The 20,767-nt window shown below is 40.5% G+C and overlaps 1 protein-coding gene across 1 annotated transcript; it reads right to left on the reverse strand.

Moving 5' to 3' along the window:
• Window positions 1-386: 386 nt before the first annotated feature.
• TNFSF4 (TNF superfamily member 4) lies at window positions 387-20,312 on the reverse strand. Its single transcript, XM_068986618.1, has 3 exons — window positions 20,163-20,312; window positions 2,487-2,535; window positions 387-736 (listed from the first exon to the last, which is right to left on the reverse strand). Exons 1-3 carry the CDS (start codon window positions 20,310-20,312, stop codon window positions 387-389), a joined length of 549 nt encoding a protein of 182 aa, XP_068842719.1.
• Between the last annotated feature and the right edge of the window lie 455 nt (window positions 20,313-20,767).

Consider the following 20,767-nt stretch of genomic DNA (forward strand, 5'->3'; position numbering starts at 1 on the left):
TGACAAATGGTAGTCAAGTGTCTTTTTCAATAATGAAAGTTTATTACGATAATTTCCTGACCAATAGGAACATCTTGAGGAAGAGGCACCTTTTTTCTCACTCTGGCGGAGGTGCCTAACAGGCTTGAGGCAATCTTGAGGGATGAGGAGGGCTAGGTGATTTAGAAGATACAGGATAAATACATAAAGTTAATTGGTATGCAAAAATAAGTTTTAAATATCCCTGAGTGGGGGTGGGAGTGATCTGCTTCTGGTCACATCTCACTTGGTCAAATATGAGGGCTGAGCTGGGACAACGCCTCCACTCCCAAGGAAGAATCAGTGTCCTGTCCACCCCCAGCGTGGCCTTCATGCTGGTTCCTGGCTTGGGTGCAGCCATCAGGTCCTCAGTAGACACAGAATCCACCAGGATTTTGATGAATGAGAATCAACTCCCCACCATTCACCTGGATGTCTTCACAGGAGGCATTCTGAGTGGTCACATTCAGGTAGACTTTGTCCTTGAAACGCAGATAGGCCACTGTGACAGAGTCAACAATTTTGACCATGTTCAGGGAGAAGAGAGGTTCCCGACCCTTCCGGTAGAGAAGCCTGAGGCTGAGCTTCTGGGAGAAGTAGCCCTTCAGAGAGATGAGATAAAACCCATCACAGGTGATGATGATTGAGTTGTTCTGCACCTTCATGGTTCCGTCCGCGTCTGGGGATGTGATGATGAAACCATTCTCATTTTCACACTCTAAGGAAGGTAGGGTAAAAAAAAAAAAAAAAAAAGACTCCTTAGCTCAGCACTAAGCAACAACCGTCCAATATGTCTAGAAACATATGGAGAGAAAGTGATAGGGACAGATTTTGAAAAGAATAAAAGTATGAGAAGACTATGTTTCTACATGAAGGTTGGAATCTACTTTCCCTGTGGAATGGAAGAGGCAGAGCTAGTATTAGTAGCCGAGAGAGTTTCAGAGGGGGCTGGGATTCAAGAGTGGAGAGATTACAGCAACTGGCAGTTGTCACAACACACCTGTGGCAGGAAATGGAGTCTCAAGGTTTCCCTGATTTTTTCAATCCCTCCCATCAGGAGGGATTGGCAACTTCAGTGCTGCCGTCTTTGTTCAATGGATTGATTAGGGCAGAGGGTGGTGGAAGTGCCTTTTGCCTGGGTCCTGCACACCCCGTCCACACGAAGTAATTGCTTTTAACTCTTTATCCTCTCTCCAGGCTTCCCTGGTGGCTCAGATAGTAAAGAATCTGCCTGCAACACAGGAGACCCGGGTTTGATCCCTCGGTTGGGAAGATCCTCTGGAGAAGGGAATGGCTATCCACTCCAGTATTCTTTCCTGGAGAATTCCATGGACAGAAGACCCTGATGGGCTACAGTCCATTGGGTTGCAAAGAGTTGGACACAACAAAGCGGATAACACTTTCACTTTTCTTTTATTCTTCTCTCCATGTCACCATGAAATGAAAATTCTTCACATGCCCTGGCAACTAGACTTCCCAACAACATGTATTACTGGCCTTCGTCAACAATCACTTAAGCTTAGTTATGCTTCAATACTAAGTAAAGCTTAGTCTGTGGGTTCAGGTTCTGATATAAGAGCTCAAGAACATAGACTTATTTCTCCCTTCTCCCTTCTACCTTTTAATTGTCAATTTTTACTGGAAGGTGCCTTGGGAATAGTGCTTGCCACAGGACAAAGAAAAGGAAGAGTAGTAGAACACAGAATAACTTTAACAGCTTTGTGTGGGGCCATTTCAAGCATAAATCAAAAACTAAATGTCTTCTATTTCCATGGCAGCCTCAGTATCACCCGGAATGGTCAAGTAACGACACTTCAAACTCTCCACTCTGGCCCATGTCCCTTGATGATAGGAGACAGTAAGTTCCCACTGCTGGGCACAATTCAGTAATTCTTGCTCTGAATCAAGTCCATGGGAAATACTTCGAATTGAAAACGAGGATCACTTATAGAAGGCAAGATATACTTTTTTCCTTTGGTTCAAGAGGACTTAATAAATGAATATCCATACAGAAACCACTGGTGGTTGTCCTAGTATTAATCTTGGATCCAAATAATGCTCTCTTGTTAAAGATATCACATTGCCTTTAAGTCCCCCAACTCTCATTAAGGTAAAATTTTGTCCTGTAATACAATTACTGGGGAATGATATATCTTACAGCCAGACAGACTTGTAAGAAGCCTTCATTTTCTTACCTAAAAAAAGTGAGAGTAGTTTCTACTCAAAGGGTTCCTGGGAGGATTAAGTGAGGAACATAATGTAATCAGTATAGTGACAAGCACTTATCTGTTAACTAATTACTCCCCTCTTCTTTGACCTTAATGAAAATAATATGCAGGCCCCAACAATTTCAGGATTTAATGTTTCCCTAAAAAAATGGAGAGATCTTATGTTCTAGGGGAAATTAAGAAGGTGGAGAGAAGAGTATTTTAAAACTATGAACCAACTAAACTTTTGACAATACTTACTGGTAAACCGTACTCTGATACTCTGGATTGGAGGGTACTGAGATGGCACCTAAAGGAAGAAAAAGGATATATTTTTAGGGGAAAAAATGAACAAGTAGAATTGATGAGTCACATCCATCCTATGAAGCAGAAATGCATCAGGTAAAGGGACCGACTTGAGAAGAGACTTGCCTTTTCCTGTGAGTTAGACGCAGCCTTCCGCCTGCCCCATTGCTTTTCTGTAACGTCTCATAAAGTGAGTTAGGAGTCTTCTGCTCCTTCATGCAAGCATCTAAGTAAGATCTGTCCTCACTTGCCAAACTCTTCCTTGGTATATTATTTTGGCTCCCTGAGCCCCAATTTCCCATTTTAGAAAATAGAGCACTTAAAAGTTATCTTGTTAAGAAACCCATTCAGTCATAGAGATTCTTCACGGACAAGGTTGTGACCAGACAATCCTTCATGGCCACAGACTCCCAGAATGGACAGGGAGTGAAGTCTGGGAGCGTCCTGGCTGCTCGCTTTTTCACTGTAAAACAGGATTAAGAGTGTCCTACCTTCAGGGCCCACAGGCAATAAAAACTCTTCAAACCCTTCAGAGATGAGTAGATCTATGTGTACATTTTTAAAATGTTGGGTCTTTCTCTACTCTTTAGTCGTGTGTAAAACCTAACTTGAACTCAAAAGCAAGAAAGAAGTAAAGCAACAAAGAAAGAAAAGTTAATAGATAAAACACCTATGGAAATTTGGTGGTTAAAAGAGCAAAGAAGTTCAATATGGGGCAAACTCCAAAATATATTAAGTGAAAAAAGCCAAAGTAAAGGGGAGAATCACGTATAAAGTACATTTCCATTTGTGTTCAAAGAAAAAAAGAGAATTTTTGTGTGGGCACAGAATTTATCTAGAAGAATAAAGCACTGCCTCTGGAGAAAGGAACTGGAAGCCTGAGGACAGGAGTGGGAAGCACATTTATTTTCCATGGCTTACTTTCTTGTATTTTTTAAATTTTACATTACCTACTAAGAAGGGAAATAGAAACTAACAAACAAACAGAGAAACCTACCACCTATTGTGCCTGCAGAGAACAACAGCTCCTCCCACCAGGTTATTTTTGGCAAGATGTCCAGATCAAAGGTCTGGGGAGGAATTTGTTTTCATACTCTGGGGTGTGGAGTCCCTGCTTCCCACTTTTATGGCACACTCATAGCAGCAGTCAAACGGACTCACTGGGGCCTGCCCACACGGATGAAGAATCCCCTACTTCCCTTGTACGTAAAGTCACAAGCCTCACCAAGCTGAAACCAACAGGCGGGGTAGGAAGAAAGGAGAGCCTTGCTGAGCCCTGCCAGTAGCTGGGCCCCTAGAGCGATATTAGTCAGTGGTGAGCACACAGAGAGGTGCTGACTCGGGACGACCTGACACTCTTTGGCTCTCTCCCCTCTGTGGACTGTTTGTGAGGCTAGACTAGTGTCCTTCACGCTTAAAGCGATGTTCTAGAAGAAGGCCTCTCAAAAGGTACATTACCCAAACACCATAATTCCCTGGGTAAATGAATGCTCCCGCTGCTCTCCGGGCAGGCTGGTCGCTTGGCCACCTTGTTGAAGTCAGAAGCAGCCTGGGCAGCTGCCCAAAGAGCACAGGGCTCAGCATGCAGCTAACCTGGTCCTAACACCATCCAGGCAAGTACTTAGACAAGTTGCATAACTTCTCTGGGCGTCAGTTTTTTCCATCTTTAGAAACTCCTCAAAGATCAGTGACATCCCTTTCAGCACTGTTTATGATTTAAATTTTAAAAGTTGCAACCCTACACCAATTTCAGTGAAAGAGAGAAACAGGAAGCCTCTTCATCCCAAATTTACGTCAAACTCTCTAACTTAAAAGTCCTCATGATCTGATTATTTGACTGACTGTGTAAACTTTCCATAATGTTCCTCCAAAACAATGACATTTCCCAATGTTCTGAAATACTGTGATGAAGAAGTCAGAGCGGTAATGATTAAGAAGACATTCTGAGACCAAGATGCTGAGAGGCAGCAAGGAAAGCACACAGGACTTCCTCTTTTAGGTAGATTAACTCAACTCCAGGCTTCCTTTCCTCCTGAAGGTTACCCAGCATTAGAAATTCACATTTTCTCATCTTCCTAGCATCAACACCACCAGGCCTTGGCCATTTTGTGAAATAAAATGGTTCTTTCTCTTGCTCCATGACCATCCACAACCTCGTCCTTCATCCTCCAAACCTGATTACTTCATGCTGACTATCCCACTGCCCAGAAATACCCCCACAGTGCCAAATTCAAGGCCTTCTATGGCCTGGTGCCAACCTCCTTGTCAAGCATTACTGCTACCCATATCCTTTCTGTGCTTTATGCTCAAATCAACTATTGCCTCTAATCCTTTAAATAAAGCCTGGTAGGACAAAACAAGAGGGTGCAGGCTTGGGAATAAGATTTTGTTCAAATTGTGACTTCTCTAGTTCTGTTGAATTTGGATGTTATATACCACATCTGAGCTTTAGCTTTCATGTCTGTGAAAATAAGGTATATTATTATTACAATGCTCAAGGAGATGACTGTAAAGCTCAAATAAGTTAACATACATGAAAATACTCAGGAGTTTGACTGGCACGTGGTAAGCATTAAAAAAACACTTGCTTCCTTTGTTCTCTCCACCAAGAATGGCCCTTCATCTATGTCTACCCATCAAAATATAAACTTCAAGGCCTAAATCAAATCCCTGGCTTCTGTTCTCCCATAGCAAGTACTTAAAAATTACTCTATTCACATGGATGTTTATAATAGCTTTGTTTCTTGTTAAAATTTGTCAAGGAAAAGCAATCAAGATATCCCGCTGTAGGTTGAATGGATAAATAGACTGTGATACATCCAAACAATGGGGTAACACTCAGAGTTAAAAACAAATGCGCTTTCAAGCCATGGAAAGACATGGACACACTTTAAATGTATATTACTAAGTAAAAGAAGACAATCTGAAGAGACTACATAATGTATGATTTCAAATGTGTGACGTTTTGGAAAAGGCAAAACTACAGAGACAGTTAAAGAGCAGTGGTTGCCAGGGGTGAGGAAGGAGGGAAAGATGAATAGGTGAAGTATAGAAGATTTTTAGAGTAGTGAAACTATTCTGCACTATACTCTAATGGTGGGTACATGTTATTGTTCATTTGTTAAAATCCATAAAATGTACAATACCAAGAGTGAACCCTGATGTAAGAAAAAAAAAACTTAAATTACTCTACTGATTTTCATTCTACCACCAATGGATACATGTCTCCTCTCCACTACAAGACTACCTAGCTGTGTGCTCTTGGGAAAATGTCATTACCTTGCTGACTTTTAGCTTCTTCATCTATAAAATGGAAAGAGTAAACCCTGTATCTCAGAAGGTTGTTGTGAATGAGATCATGTACGTAAATTTTTAGCACCTGACCTGGAACACTGTAAGGAGCTGATAAATGTCAGCTATTATTCTTGGATGCTCATGGGAGACAAGATCCATGTCATGTTCTTAATTTAGCCTATATAACACTAATTTAGCTTTACATATGACTACAGAATGAGAGAACTAATTAAAAAAAAAGGAAGTCCAACCAAATCCCTAAAATATCAGCTCTCTGTAGCCCAGAAGAATACCACAAAATGATTCTGGCTTTATAATAAAAATTACCAGGAAAAAATCAGAAAATATTAATTTTACCCACTGGCATAATTTTTTATATATATATGTATATCAAGAAAATAAAAATCCTCATATCTTCACCAGATAATAGAAAAAAATGGACTATATCAAAGATCCCAAAGGACTTTCATGTAAGGACAAGCTACAAAGTCTGAAGAGCTCATACTATCTTCAAAGGGGACTAGAAATTCTTGTAAGTCAGTACACCAGGATCAAAGTACAGTCCTGAAGTTTCAATGAGATGGCCTCAGAAGCATAAGTATAAAAGAAGTCATCTTCCAACTGAACACTGTATTCTATAGATGAAGAAAATGAGACCCACAGAAGTAAAGGGATTCAACTCCAGCCCCCTGGAATCCAGAAGAAATTTCATTGTTTCACACAACAACAACCGTTTTTCTTCTCCTCATGCAAATTTCAAGTGGAGAGAAATTTCTTTGAAGATTTTACTAATAGTCCATTCCTTGTGTCCATTTAGTGCCAAGTTGGAGGAAGGAAGATGTGATCATACACAGCAGATTGGCAGGGTGATGGTCTCATGATGACCTCATCATGGGAATGCAAAGGGATAGCCAAAAGTTTAGGCTTCTCTCCTGAGCTTGGGGGCTGTCATAAATACAGCCAAGAACACAGAGTACTCAGAGGCAGCTGATACATGGGCTACCTGACCAACTGACTGAGTAATGCGTATGCCCTGTCTAGGAGCAGCTGATGATGCAACTAAAGGTCAGCTGGTCCACCATTATACATTACATGGTGCACCATCATACATTACATGGTCCACCATATACATTAGAGTCACCTCAGAAATCTATAAAAATGCATAGATTGCCAGTTAAAGATTGCCATAAAGATTCCATTTCAAAAGGTCTAGATGGACGCAGTAATCTCATTTTTACAAACACCCAAGGTTCAAGGTTTGAGAATTACTACACTCTACTGTGAACTCCTGAAAGCCCAAATCCAGAAAATATATCTTCAACCATTCCCTTGGCAAAAATCATGCCTATCCTAAAGCTGGTGCTCAACTATCAGTATTATTTAATAGTTGACTGAATAGATTATATGATTGTCATATTATTGGTGATTTGAAACACCATTGATCATTACCTACTATTTGGCAGGTATTACATTCAACTCTAAGAACACAAAGGGAAAGAATACACAGACCTTAGTTTTGACAAACTTGTATGTCAACTGGGGAGATAATTCCTCCACATAAAATCAATGGCAAAGAGCAATAGGCAATGTATGCCACAAGGTTCCAGAGAACAGAAAAAACAACTGCAGGCTTTGGCAGCTCAAGGAGGAAAGATGTGGGCTTAGGCCTTGAAAGAGAAAGAGGACCCAGAGAATCCAAAGGCACTGCCTAGAGGAAGGGTCTAGAAATTAGACCATTTTTGGTGTATTCAAGAAAAACAGTAAAAACTTACTTAGAACTTAAAACATGCCATGCACTGCATTACTCTTTCTGAAATTCATTACCTTGTTTGCCTTCAAAATAATACTATTAAGTAGAAATAATATTCATGTCTTATAGATAGAAAGAAATGAGAATCAGTGTTGTTAAGAACTTGCTCAGGAATAAACAGGTATTCACTTGAGTTTGACTGAACCTCAAGTTCATGATAACATCCTTTCTCTTTATCCTATTCTATCTTAAGAGTAAAAAACCCCTATGAAAACATTTTTCTGAGGGTTCAAGATTAATTTATTTTTAATTTTCAATACTAAACAAGATTAAAAGATTAGGTTTTTGATAGTTGTCAAAATACTCAGATATATCTCAAAATATCTAAACATTCTCCAGAAAAGAGCTCTTCAGTCAACTCTCCAAGATTGTTTGTATAGTTCAGGTTGGCAAAGCCATTAGCTGGACTCTAATTAGATGCAACTGTCCTGGCAAGGGGCAGCAGGACAAATAAAGTAGGCAGCAAGTAGGTGATGCAAAGAAGAGTCAGAATAATGTCCTTTCCTGACCTCTCTCAGTACCTGAAACGCTGAACTATCTGAGAACAATGATGGAAAATGTCTGATATACAGCATTTATCCAGCCGCCTGTACCATGTTCCCCAAAAGGTGCTGCTTGCTTCATGAGCTCATCTCTAGAATGTGTGAATTTCTTATTCTGACTCACTGGGATGTGGCATGAGGCTGCCAACCTTATACTCATGTGGCATTTGTCCTGGAGGGGGTGTATCTGTGGCAGGAGGGAATGATACTCATCAAATGTGAAACCAGGAAGTGGGCTCTGCATTCACTATGTGGGCCTTGCCCTTCCTCACTTGCTATCAGTCAAGATCCCAGGTCAGAGTGGGATGAGATGTGAGTCAGTGGAGGACAGTGCAGAAACAGGTATGCAGTGGGAATCGTGGTTCAGCATGCAACCTTCGCAGGGATGTGAATGTCTCCTCCCCAACAATGGGCTTCACGTCAATCAGAGAAGACCTGAGAGATTATGAAAGCAAAGTCTTATAGGCTCTGAGGGTGTTTCTGAATGAGCCTCCGAAGAGGAAGATGGAATTTTCCATATTTACCCATTACAGTGGGTTGGGAAGGCAGACTCTTCTCCTGGTGGATTTAGTGTATACTTGATGGAAACTCCCTTACAAAGAGATGGGCCCCGACTTCTGATCAGGAAAGTTCAGAATCCAACTCAGAGAAAGGAACAGAAATGAACAAAAACTGATTATTTGGCCAGTCTTCCATAATCAGGAAAGTTTATCCTCAAAGTGATATTTCTTAGACATGAAGATGTGTGACTTTGAAAATCATGTTGAATAAAGAGTCTATTAAGATGAAAGAACACAAAGAAAAGCCATTTTAACTGTCATTCTAGACTTTCTTTTTCTCTATCACCACCCTTCACCATGGCTGCCAACACCTTTTTGCTGTAATCCCTCTTTTTAAATTCTTACTATACTCTCTACTACACAGCCCATGTGATATTCTAATATAGTTCCCTCTCTCTAACCACTTCCACTTTTCTTGTCAAATTTATTTAGTAATGGCTAGCCTCTACTTACTGACCCTCTCCTCTCTAACTCAGAGAAGAGGAACTACGGTTTCACTGTCCCAAACACTTAGCAATTAATGGATCCCTAAGAGGAGTATCAAGTACTCAGAAAAACAACCAAATGAACCAAAAGCATCCATGTGACATGAACACACCTTCAAAATTTTGTGATTTGCAATTTTTTATATCCTCAAGAGGAAGATTTTCTTTTATCTGGGTTTCCCTTTCCACATTTGCTGGCAAATTCCTCAAGTACACGAACAGAGGGGTCTGCCAAAACATTTCTAAGAACTCCCACAGAATAGTGAATATAACAAAAAAAGAAACAGACTCACAAATAGAGAACAAAACAGTGGTTACCAGTGAGAGGAGAGGGAAGTGGGGACTGTAAAGCACAAACTACCATGTGTAAAATAAGCTACAAGCATGTACTGTACAATACAAGGAATAAAACCAACATTTTATAATAACAATTAATGAAATACAATCTTTAAAAATTGTGAATCACTATTATACACCTGAAAAAAACTTACATAATCTTGTACATGAACTATACCTCAATTTTTAAAAATTAAATTGAAAAAAAGAAACAACTCCCTTCCTCACCTTGGGAATCAGGTAATTTTCAAAATATCCTAGTCTTTACCTTGGTGGCTCAACAGTAAAGAATCCACCTCCAATGCAGGAAACCTAGGTTGGATCCCTGGGTCAAGAAGATCCCCTGGAAGAAGGCATGGCAACCCACTCTAATACTCTCACCTAGAGAATCCCATGGACAGAGGAGCCTGGCAGGCTGCAGTCCATAGGGCTGCACAGAGTCAGACACAACTGAGGTGACTCAGCAGCAGCAGCAGCAAAGCAACTGGAAAAGTTGGCTTACAAGGTACCCACTGCATTATCATAAATCTTACAATGCCTTAAACATAATGGCATTTATAAATAAATGGTTACTGAGTCCCTTAGACTGTGCCCTGACACTTGCTCTATGCTATGCATAGTCACTCAGTCATGTCCAACTCTTTGCAACCCCATGAACTGTACCCCATCAGGCTCCTCTGTCCATGGAGATTCTCCAGGCAAGAATACTGGAGTGGGTTGCCATGCCCTCCTCCAGGGGACACTAGCCAACACCATATGTGGCTCGAGGCTTTTATTAAACTGCCCCATTCATCCTTGAGTACAAAGGGGATAGCACAATTATTATGATCAGTATCTTTCTATCCATAGTTACTCATTCCCCAGCTCATTGGCCATATAAAAGAGTAGGCACATTGCCTTGGAAAGGCAACCTAGTAGACATGGACCAGGCATTGGGCTGGGAATAGAACACTCAGGTCTGGTCGTAAGCCAGAACAAGTCCTTTCCTTTCTCAGTTTTGAATTTCCTCATTTTTATGTCCTCATTTCTTAACTCTCAATTAAGATGGTTGAATAAGCAGAGAGAAATGGGGACTATCTAAGGACTTTTTCAATACCAGAGATTAGGAAAATCAGAACATTCAAAAGAGAAAACCCAAATTATTTGTGGATAAGAAGATCCTTTGAACCAAAAATTTTTTCAACACAATAATACACGATAATAAATCCCTCAGCTGTAACAAAAGAACAGGTTTTCTCCCCAAGTGGCTCCCTCTGATAGTTAATGAAGAATCATGAGTATCTTTTGTGTTGTTTATGCAAGGAGGCTCTTAGCCTCATTTGCAGTAAGGCTAAATAATCCTCAAGCTACATTATAGTGTGAACTAAGACTGGTGACTGGTAAAAATCATCACAGAACAGCAGTGGAACGATGATAGTGCTGGTGGTAACAATAATGATAATGACATTTTAAACTAAAGCCTTCCTGTTAAATAATGGAAGAGAAATGAAGCACCTGATGAAAAATTAAAGTATGCGTGCTTTATAATCCCAATCGAGAAACTAGTTATTGAAGCTAGCCCTCTGTGAAATTCTTACTGAAGAGCTGTATTCAACTAGGTTACCCAGTACTATCAAGCCAGGGAACACTAAGGATTGCTGGGAGCCCTCAGAAGCTAGGAAGAGGCACAGAAGGATCCTGGAGGATTCTTCCCTACGGCCTTCAGATGGAGCAGGGTACTGCTAACAGGCTGACTTTGAATACCTATCCTCCAAAACTGTGAAAGATTACATTTCTTTTAAGCTACCAAATTTGCGGTGCCACCCTGGTTGAAAAGATATTTGCATATAGTGTGAAATCACACTTACAACATTGAAATAATTCTTCGAATCAGTCTGACAGAACTAGAAAGCCCCATGGAGATTATATAGTCTAATCTCCTTATTGTTTAAAAAAAAGTACAGCTTGGAGTGAATAAATGACTGAGCCAATGCCCCAGTCCAAGTCCCCTTTCTCTTCTATGAATGAATCATACATGGCAATGAGTTATCAAAATAACCTATAAGGTATTACACATTTGTTAAAGCTTCATTGATTGTGTTATTTGAATTTGTGGCAGGAGATTCAGATTCGTTTTTTAAAAGAATCTTTCTTCCTTTTATTCCAGGTTATAAATCTTCCCCCAGTTTTTCTACATAAGCAATTAATGTCAGGAAAGGAAAAAAATTTTAAAACATCCAGGTAAAATGCTTACAGCTTACAGCCGCGGAGTCTTGGCCAGGTGTAATGGAAAGAGACAGGACTAGAATTTAAACCTAGTCCTGATTTATAACCAGACCTTCCTATATTGACCTAGACAAGTCTCTATGCCTCAGATTTCCTCATTGTAAAAGTGCCTACAAAGATCTGTCACCATCCAAGATCATAGTGAAGAAGTAAGGACAACGTAGGGACAAGATCCCAAAACCAGAGATGGTATTGCAAGTAGCACCATGAGTGATGCCTGTCAACCTCTCCCTAAAAACAGCTGAGTTTCCAGTCTTCCTCAAACCACATTCAGGGCCAGATTAAGATTTTTACAGGCCTTGGAAATTAAAAACATTAACCACCCAACACATCGCTAACTCAAAATACATTTTACATTACTGAGCAGTAAAACATGTCTTTTACAACTTCTTTTATAACCCAGTAAAGATTTTATAATTTCCCTTGGTGACTATTTGGATGCTTATAATTTTTTGCAACGTTAATTATCATTTTCATTTTGATCTTAGGTTCTGTAGGCTCGTGCTATGTGACCTACAGGACAGCCCAGCCGGAGGGTATATCATTTACAATCATCCCCCCAGATCCCCACCTATATAACATCCTGGGAGTGAAGCTTTCTATCCGTAGCCCTTATTCAATGGAAGAACTAAAGTTTGGGTCTACTTGCTGCTCTTTCTCTCAGAGTGTGTTCTTAACTAGCATTTTCAATATTATCAAAGCGAGACAAATTTATACAAATTAATAACACATCAAACTTGCATTTCAGAATGAAAGATTTGCTGAAAAGAAAAAATATATATAATTATGCCCCTCTTAGCTCCAACATTTCTAGTATTGTGAACCAGACCACTCTTCTAAGTGTAAGTTTATGCCTTATTTGGCAACCAAGTTATTAGAGAGTTGGATGAACTACATTAATGTAAGGGGAAATGGAACCCATCTGGGCCATGTCTTCCAAGTGTGTCATTTTAGATTTCTGAACCACTTTCAGACACTAACCTGATAATATTTTATATGCTCATAAATTCTCCCCTTCATTTTTCCTTTGCTAATACAGCCATGGCATCTTAATTAGACATCTAAATTCAAATAAGCTAAAATTATTTCAAGAGGTTTTTCTTAATCTTAAAAATTACAGTAGGAAAGCCAAATTCATGAAGTTAAGGTTGACCTTACCTATGATACGCTTTCTGAGGTTTGAGTTATGGCATTGCATGTGTGCTACAAGGTAAACATTTTAGTGTGTGGTATGCTTATCGAAGCATGTTTATAAATATAATAATTTTAACATTTACAAAGTTCTGTAACAGATTTGTTCCTCACAATAATCAAATTCCAGTTTTGGAGATGATTAAATTGATACTCAGGTAATTTCAGGGAATTTACCCAGAGTCACAAAGCTAAACACTGGACTGAATCTTCTAGTTCCTGATCCAATGTATTCTCTCCTACACCTCAATGACTTCCCTAAAATTTTGAGAAGATATATTGCATTTTTATATAAAAATTGTTTTAATTCCTTTATTTAGCTACAAACAAAACACACAAGCCATAAGATATTGGGGAATCCAATTCCATCCAGCACTACCCTATATTTTATCGGTGACTATGAGAAATAACCTTTCTACTTTGCTATTAAGCTGCTATCCTTTCATTTCCTAAATAGGAATAACAATACTGTACCTGCCTCCTGAGAAATCTGTATGCAGGTCAAGAAACAACAGTTAGAACTGGATGTGGAAAAACAGACTGGTTCCAAATCGGGAAAGGAGTACGTCAAGGTTGTATATTGTCACCCTGCTTATTTAACTTACATGCAGAGTATATCATGAGAAATGCTGGACTGGATGAAGCACAAGCTGGAATCAAGATTGCCAGGAGAAATATCAATAACCTCAGATATGCAGATGACACCACCCTTATGGCAGAAAGCAAAGAAGAACTAAAAAGCCTCTTGATGAAAGTGAAAGAGGAGAGTGAAAAAGTTGGCTTAAAACTCAATATCCAGAAAATGAAGATCACGGCACCTGGTCCCATTACTTCATGGCAAATAGATATGAAAACAGTGACAAATTTTAACTTTGGGGGCTCCAAAATCACTGCAGATGGTGACTATAGCCATAAAGACTCCTTGGAAGAAAAGTTATAACCAATCTAGACAGCATATTAAAAAGCAGAGACATTACTCTGCCAACAAAGGCCCACCTAGTCAAATCTATGGTTTTTCCAGTAGTCATGTATGGATGTGAGAGTTGGACTATAAAGAAAGCTGAGTGCCAAAGAATTGATGCTTTTGAACTGTGGTGTTGGAAGAGACTCTTGAGAGTCCCTTGGACTGCAAGGAGATCAAACCAGTCCATCCTAAAGGAAATCAGTCCTGAATATTCATCGGAAGCTGATGCTAAAGCTGAAACTCCCAATAGTTTGGCCACCTGATGCAAATAACTGACTTATTTGAAAAGACCCTGGTGCTGGGAAAGACTGAAGGCAGGAGGAGAAGGGGATGACAGAGGATGAGATGGTTGGATGGCATCACCGACTCAATGGACATGAGTTTGAGTAAACTCCAGGAGCTGGTGATGGACAGAGAAGCCTGGCGTGCTGCAGTCCATGGGGTCACAAAGAGTCGGACACGACTGAGCAACTGAACTGAACTGAACACTGTACATGGCTCCCTCAACCTGAATGGTCCCAGAAGATTAACATTCATTAGCCATGAATGCAAAATTCCTGAAGTGGGTGGGAACCTGCAGGTTCTCTGAGAGTGAGGGATACAGAAATAATTTCTATTAAAAGAAACAGAATTGGAAGGGCAAGGTGGTCAGCCATTAGGCAAGGCTAGGTCTAGCAGCTAGGAGCTGAAGTCAGAGAAATAGGGAGGTTATATTCCAAGGTCTATACCAAAAGCCTCTCTGCTCACTTTACATCGCTCCTCTGAGTGTGTGCATTTGTTTCTATTCATGTGTATATACTTGACATTTTCCAGCATGATTCCTGTCCAAACAATCTCTGTCCTATTTTCAGTACTTGGGTCAGAACCTATATCTAAATTTTTCTTGTATAAAATATCATCACTGCATAAACAGTGAACAATATTATGTGCTCCTGATATTGTTCATCCTCTTTCACATGGATGAGCACTTGGCTTCTTGAGAAAAGTGTTCTAATCTTAACTCCTCAGGAAAAAAAAGAAAGAGTGGGTTCTCTTTAAAAGTTAAAGAACTGTTAGTCTTACTGTGGTGCCCCCTAGCGCTACGTGAGATGAGATACATTTTCTGTATTTGCCAGCATGTAGACCATGTAAGGCAATGGCACGCCACTCCGGTTCTCTTGCCTGGAAAATCCCATGGATGGAGGAGCCTGGTAGGCTGCAGTCCATGGGATTGGGAAGAGTCAGACACGACTGAGCGACTTCACTTTCACTTTTCATTTTCATGCATTGGAGAAGGAAATGGCAACACACTCCAGTGTTCTTGCCTGGAGAATCCCAGGGACGGGGGAGCCTGGTGGGCTGCCGTCTATGGTGTTGCATAGAGTTGGACACGACTGAAGCGACTTAGCAGCAGATCATGTAAGCGGAGAAGGCACTGGCGACCCACTCCAGTAGTCTTGCCTGGCAAATCCCATGGACGGAGGAGCCTGGTAGGCTGCGGTCCATGGGGTCGCTACGAGTCGGACACAACTGAGCAACTTTACTTTCACTTTTTACTTTCATGCATTGGAGAAGGAAATGGCAACCCACTCTAGTGTTCTTGCCTGGAGAATCCCAGGGACAGGGGAGCCTGGAGGGCTGCCGTCTATGGGGTCGCACAGAGTCGGACACGACTGAAGCAACTTAGCAGCAGCAGCAGCAGCAGCAGCAGCAGCAGCAGCAGCAGCAGCAGCAGACCATGTAAGAGAAGTGAAATCTGGAGAAGCAACAACTTGGGTAATTTTTCCTGTATTTTCTTTTGTTCAAAATGGAATGAAGTTTGTTCCCTTAGCACACGTCACAAGACCTTTTGTGTCCTGTCTCCACCTAGATTTTCAACTTCATCTTCAACTACTTTCTCCAATGAACACTCACCTCCAACCATTCTGAACAACTTGCCTTTTTACCTAGAAAGCCTTCTGCCCCTACCCAGCCACCATCATTCCTCTTGTCTATTTTAAGAATTTCTACTATTTTTTAAGACTTTCTGATGCAGATCATCTTTTGTCTCTATTGAATTTATTACAAAATTGCTTTTGCTTTATGTTTTGGTTTTTTGGCCCCAAGGTATGTGGGATCCTAGCTCCCCAACCAGGGATCAAACCTGCACCCCCTACAGTGGGAGGCAGTCGTAACCACCGGACCACCAGGGAAGTCCCTCTACTCCTAATATCAGCTGAAGCATCACCTCCTTCTCCTGCTTCTATCCTCCCTCAGTTTCTGTTTTCCTATCTGCAAGTGGACTGTGTCTAATGTCTGTTCAACCTAACAAGTCTATGCATTTTCAGTAGTATCTCCTTTAGGAGCCTCAAAATACTTAATGACAAATCAGTTCAATACTTCAGGTGTTTCTTTTTAATTCCCATACAATTGCCATTCCCTCCTCCAGGGGGATTTTCCCAACCCAGGGATTGAACCTGGATCTCCTGTATTGTATTTAGGCAGATTCTTTACCACCTCAACCATCAGGGAAGTCCATAAAATTGCTTCAGTTGAGTTCAGTCACTCAGTCGTGTCTGACTCTTTGCAACACTGTGGACTACATCGTGGCAGGTTTCTGAGGCCCAAGAATCCTGGAGTGGGTAGCCTATCTCTTCTCCAGGGGATCTTCCCAACCCAGGAATTGAATCAGGGTCTCCTGCATTGCAGGCAGATTCTTTACCAACTGAGCAATCAGGGAAGCCCATTAAATTGCTTATAAAATGCAAATTCAATTGCACTGAAAATTATTTATTTCCATGTCTATCATTAAAAATATCTTAAAAACTTGTTAAGATCACATGGGAACACATCTAATTTGACCTAAAATCTGAGATGAAAATTTTTAAGCAAAAATGCCTCTTATTCTTCCTAAAGGATATAAAGTCCAAGTTATAGTCTGAAACTTCACCAAGAAACTGAATTCTAACTCTGGCCATTGAGGATATAGAACTGGTCAGCTCAATGACCTCCCCTTCTGTCTTCTCCAGGAATAAATGCAGTAAGAATATAAACCATTAACTGTGGGTGGGATTTGCTGATAAATAATCACTAAAAGCACATCTTTCATGTGCTCTGATACAGATCTTGGAAGAGCCCAGCTTCAATAGCTCTGAGATACATGGGTATAATTTACAAAAGCTTCTCACCTATACATCAGCTTTTTTCTGCCATCATTCCAAGCTGAAGTTACAGGGAAGCCTGGAAGCCTGATACTTTAAGCGGCAGCCCCAATAATTGTATTGGTTTTTGTGACTCAATTTTGTAACCTGCATCATGGATATTATTCTACAGTGTCTATTTCTTTCCCCTTTCTAAATAAGGTATTTTGCTAATCCAGAATAAGTTATTTAGACACGTGCATAGTATATGAATAAATACAGATTACATGTATATGTACAAATCTGATTTCCCCCAGTCCCTTCTTAAGAACCAGGGTATTCATAAGCTTAGGCACAAAAATCTGTTCACTTAGATTTGTATTTCTCAGATCCTCATACACATTTTATGAGTATAAACTACATATTCACAGGATATTGACCTGGAAGAGATATTTCTGACCATTTGATCCAACTGCCTCAAGTTTCAGATGAGAAAATCAGTGTCCAAAGAGGGAAGTGAATTACATAAGGAGTGGGTAAGGTCTTTTTATGTGCCATCTCAAAAACAAAAACTTCTGCTTTTCACGTAGTAAAACTTAACCAAGTGGTAAGAAAACAAAGATTACTAAATAAACTTGATTGAAAGGAAGGCTGACTGCCAAATGGAGTTTAACAGTTACATATCTATATTTTTTTCACAGAGTCATCCACACAGGAAAATTTTTATGAAGTTAAAAATTAAATCTAAGAAATAAGGAAAAATCATGATTATTCCCCAAATATCTTTCTCCTACAATAAAAGAGATCCAATTTAACTAGGTAAATGATGAGTATTTCAATTCTATAGATCACTGTAATACAGTGTCTTATAAAAGTAGAGCTTTGATAGGCATCCCCACCTACCTATCCTTCAGCCAAAATCCCAAACAATCTTACCCATAAATTTAGAAAAGCTCTTAGTCTATGTTCATTCTACAGCAGTTACTTTATACTCTTTTCTCTCAGTCTCTCTCCTCTACACACTGCTGCCACCATGACTGATCAAGTTCTGGGAAAAACACACACGACCTCTCTAAGCTATCCTTTCCCTTAACAAAGTGTATGAGATTACAATTAAGGACACATCGTGCTGCCTTGGGTCCCATTAATAGTGTAAGAAATTGTGGTAGCTAAAACAGTCTAGTGAGAAAAAAGAAAATAATTAATGTCAAGTGAACAATTTCAAATATCTGAGCCACAGAAAATTTTGTATCTAGAGTATATAAGAACACATTTTTTTGAGCAAACAGCTCTAACGTACCTCTTCCATCTTTGCTTCCATTTCTGTGCCAGGACCAGAGAAAGCTAATTCTCTCCCAAAGATCAGCTCACCGTGAATTCTAGTATCCTGGAGGCGAGCATTCAGCTGCCCTTCCACGTTCTAGCACAGAATTGCTGGCTGACTTGCTAGAAAGAATCTCTCTCCTCTGCCGCCCCTGGGTATTGATATTCCAGGGGGGCCCCTGCCACCAGCTAGCTACACATCTGTATCTGTTTCGTGTTTTGCTCTCTCCCATCCTCTGAGCCCTAGTGCAATTAACTGTTGAGGCTTGACTGGGGCCATCTGTTCTGTTTTGTTTTGTTTTTTAATCATCCCACAGTGCAAGGAAATATGTAACACTGCGGTTGTTTCAAAGAGCAGTCGTTTCAAAAAGCAGTCTCAGGGCTCCCGGACCTGGTGAATAAACTCAGCTGTTCTATTTTGGGTTACTCTCTTTGTTTTCTTCTCGGAAGAGCCTAATTCCGGTCTTTGTCTTGGGCATCCTGCCATGGACACTTTGCTCCTCCCCCGACACCCTCTCCCCAAAATCACCTACTCTAATTTCACCCAAAGGGTTCTGCGCAGAGAAGGAAATGTGTGGCGTGATAAAGACAGTACGGGTGTGCTGGGGTGCTCACTGGTCTGCAGACTTGAGCATGACACTAGTACCCTTTGGGAATTTGGAGACACGAGCACCCTCTGCGGGACAGTGATCACAACCGCACCCTCATTAGACTGCAGGCACCGAAACCCGTTTCCTGTAGACAGAGACATGCCCAGGCATCCTCTAGAACTCTGCTCATCTTATCCTGATCTAATTTGAGGTACCCAGTCTGTGACCTGGCCATCAGAAATGAAAGTTCTCATTGTCTGACCTTTACCAGTGATTTTTCTAACCAAGAGCAACCACCAGGCAAACAGGAATTATCAGACTAGCCCCAACAAGGGAACACGGGGCCACTACACATTTATTTTCTTTTTCAGTGGAATCTCCTGCAGTCAACAACATCCTTAAAGAGCTAATGTTTCTATATATGAACAACTATGAAAAAAAATAATAATGTAAACAAGACCAGAATAAAGAGATGGAAAAATGGAAAGAATTTCTTCATTGGGGGGATACTAAAATGATGATCTTCCACTACATAATGTATTGGACAAAGTGATGTCAGCAAGTTGTGATTGGTAGAGAAAGACTGTGAAAAACAATGTCTGATCAAGTTGTTGGGATAAACGTTCAGCCATGTGCACATACAGACATGAACACATATATCTCTGCTCTTAAATATATATAGGTTAGCTATTTAAAAGAACTTAATATTGATACCTTCAGCATTCTTCAGAAAGCATATCTCCTTGAGTCTATGGGGTTTATGAATACAATGAGAAAGTATAATAATGTAAAAAGGAAATAAAAACTTTATTATTTCCTTTTTACATTGATTCCCTGATCAGTTGCTTACTAGCAGAACAGATAAACCAAGTAGGTATGTCAGGGACTCAAAGCTTCAAAGTGACAGTTCACAAAAGAACACCAGGATTTTTGTGTTGTAAAGAAAAAGATTAATCCAGAAGCAGTGCCCCTGCCCTGTCTCCACTGTGCCTCACCACGGCCACTGCTGAAAAAAAGGAAGGAAAAGAGAGACACGAGGGTGCTTGACCACATTTTACAATCGCTGAGCAGAAAAGGGAAAACAATTTTGGTGTCAGACTATTTCCAAGTGACCATTTGGAGCTGCCATCAGCCTGAGCTGGAGGAAAGGACATGTTGGTTGGTGCATCTTACCTGAGCATAGAAGTGCAGACAGATGTAGGTGAGACACAGGAGAAGCCCCAGCCCCTGAATTATGGAGGCCACCAGCAATAGCTTGTTCCTCAAGAATCTCCGGCCTGGTGCATTTCCCACATTCTCGTCCAGGGGCTGGACCCCTTCCATCTTCACAATCTGGATGCAGGGACGATGAAAACTGTGACAGGGGGAAACCTGAGAGAGAACTGACTTCTTCCCCAAAAAGAAGGAGATGAAGCCAACACAAGGTGTATCAATTAGAAGATACACAGAGGTCCCAGGACCAGAGATAAGAGGCGATTGAAAGAGCAGAGAGGACTCTCTCAGTTTTAATGCTTCAGCTTTTGCAGGCAGGCGGGGGAACTTCTTTGTGACTAATCTGAATTTCCCCTTTACTTTCTTTCTTTTTTTTTCTCTGGGCTAACAGGGAGTTGTTTTTGTGGCATTCCAGTTCTGATTTGAGTGACTGTGAAAAGACAGTCATAAAAGTGTGCTATTTTCTTAATTTCTCATTGCACCAGTAACCAAATTGTGGGTCACTTGATAAAGATAAAAATCATCATCCGTTGATCTAGAAGCTCACCTATCTCTTCCCCAAGCTA

Source organism: Capricornis sumatraensis, chromosome 14 (genome assembly GCF_032405125.1).
Source record: "Capricornis sumatraensis isolate serow.1 chromosome 14, serow.2, whole genome shotgun sequence".
Lineage (NCBI taxonomy): Eukaryota > Metazoa > Chordata > Mammalia > Artiodactyla > Bovidae > Capricornis > Capricornis sumatraensis.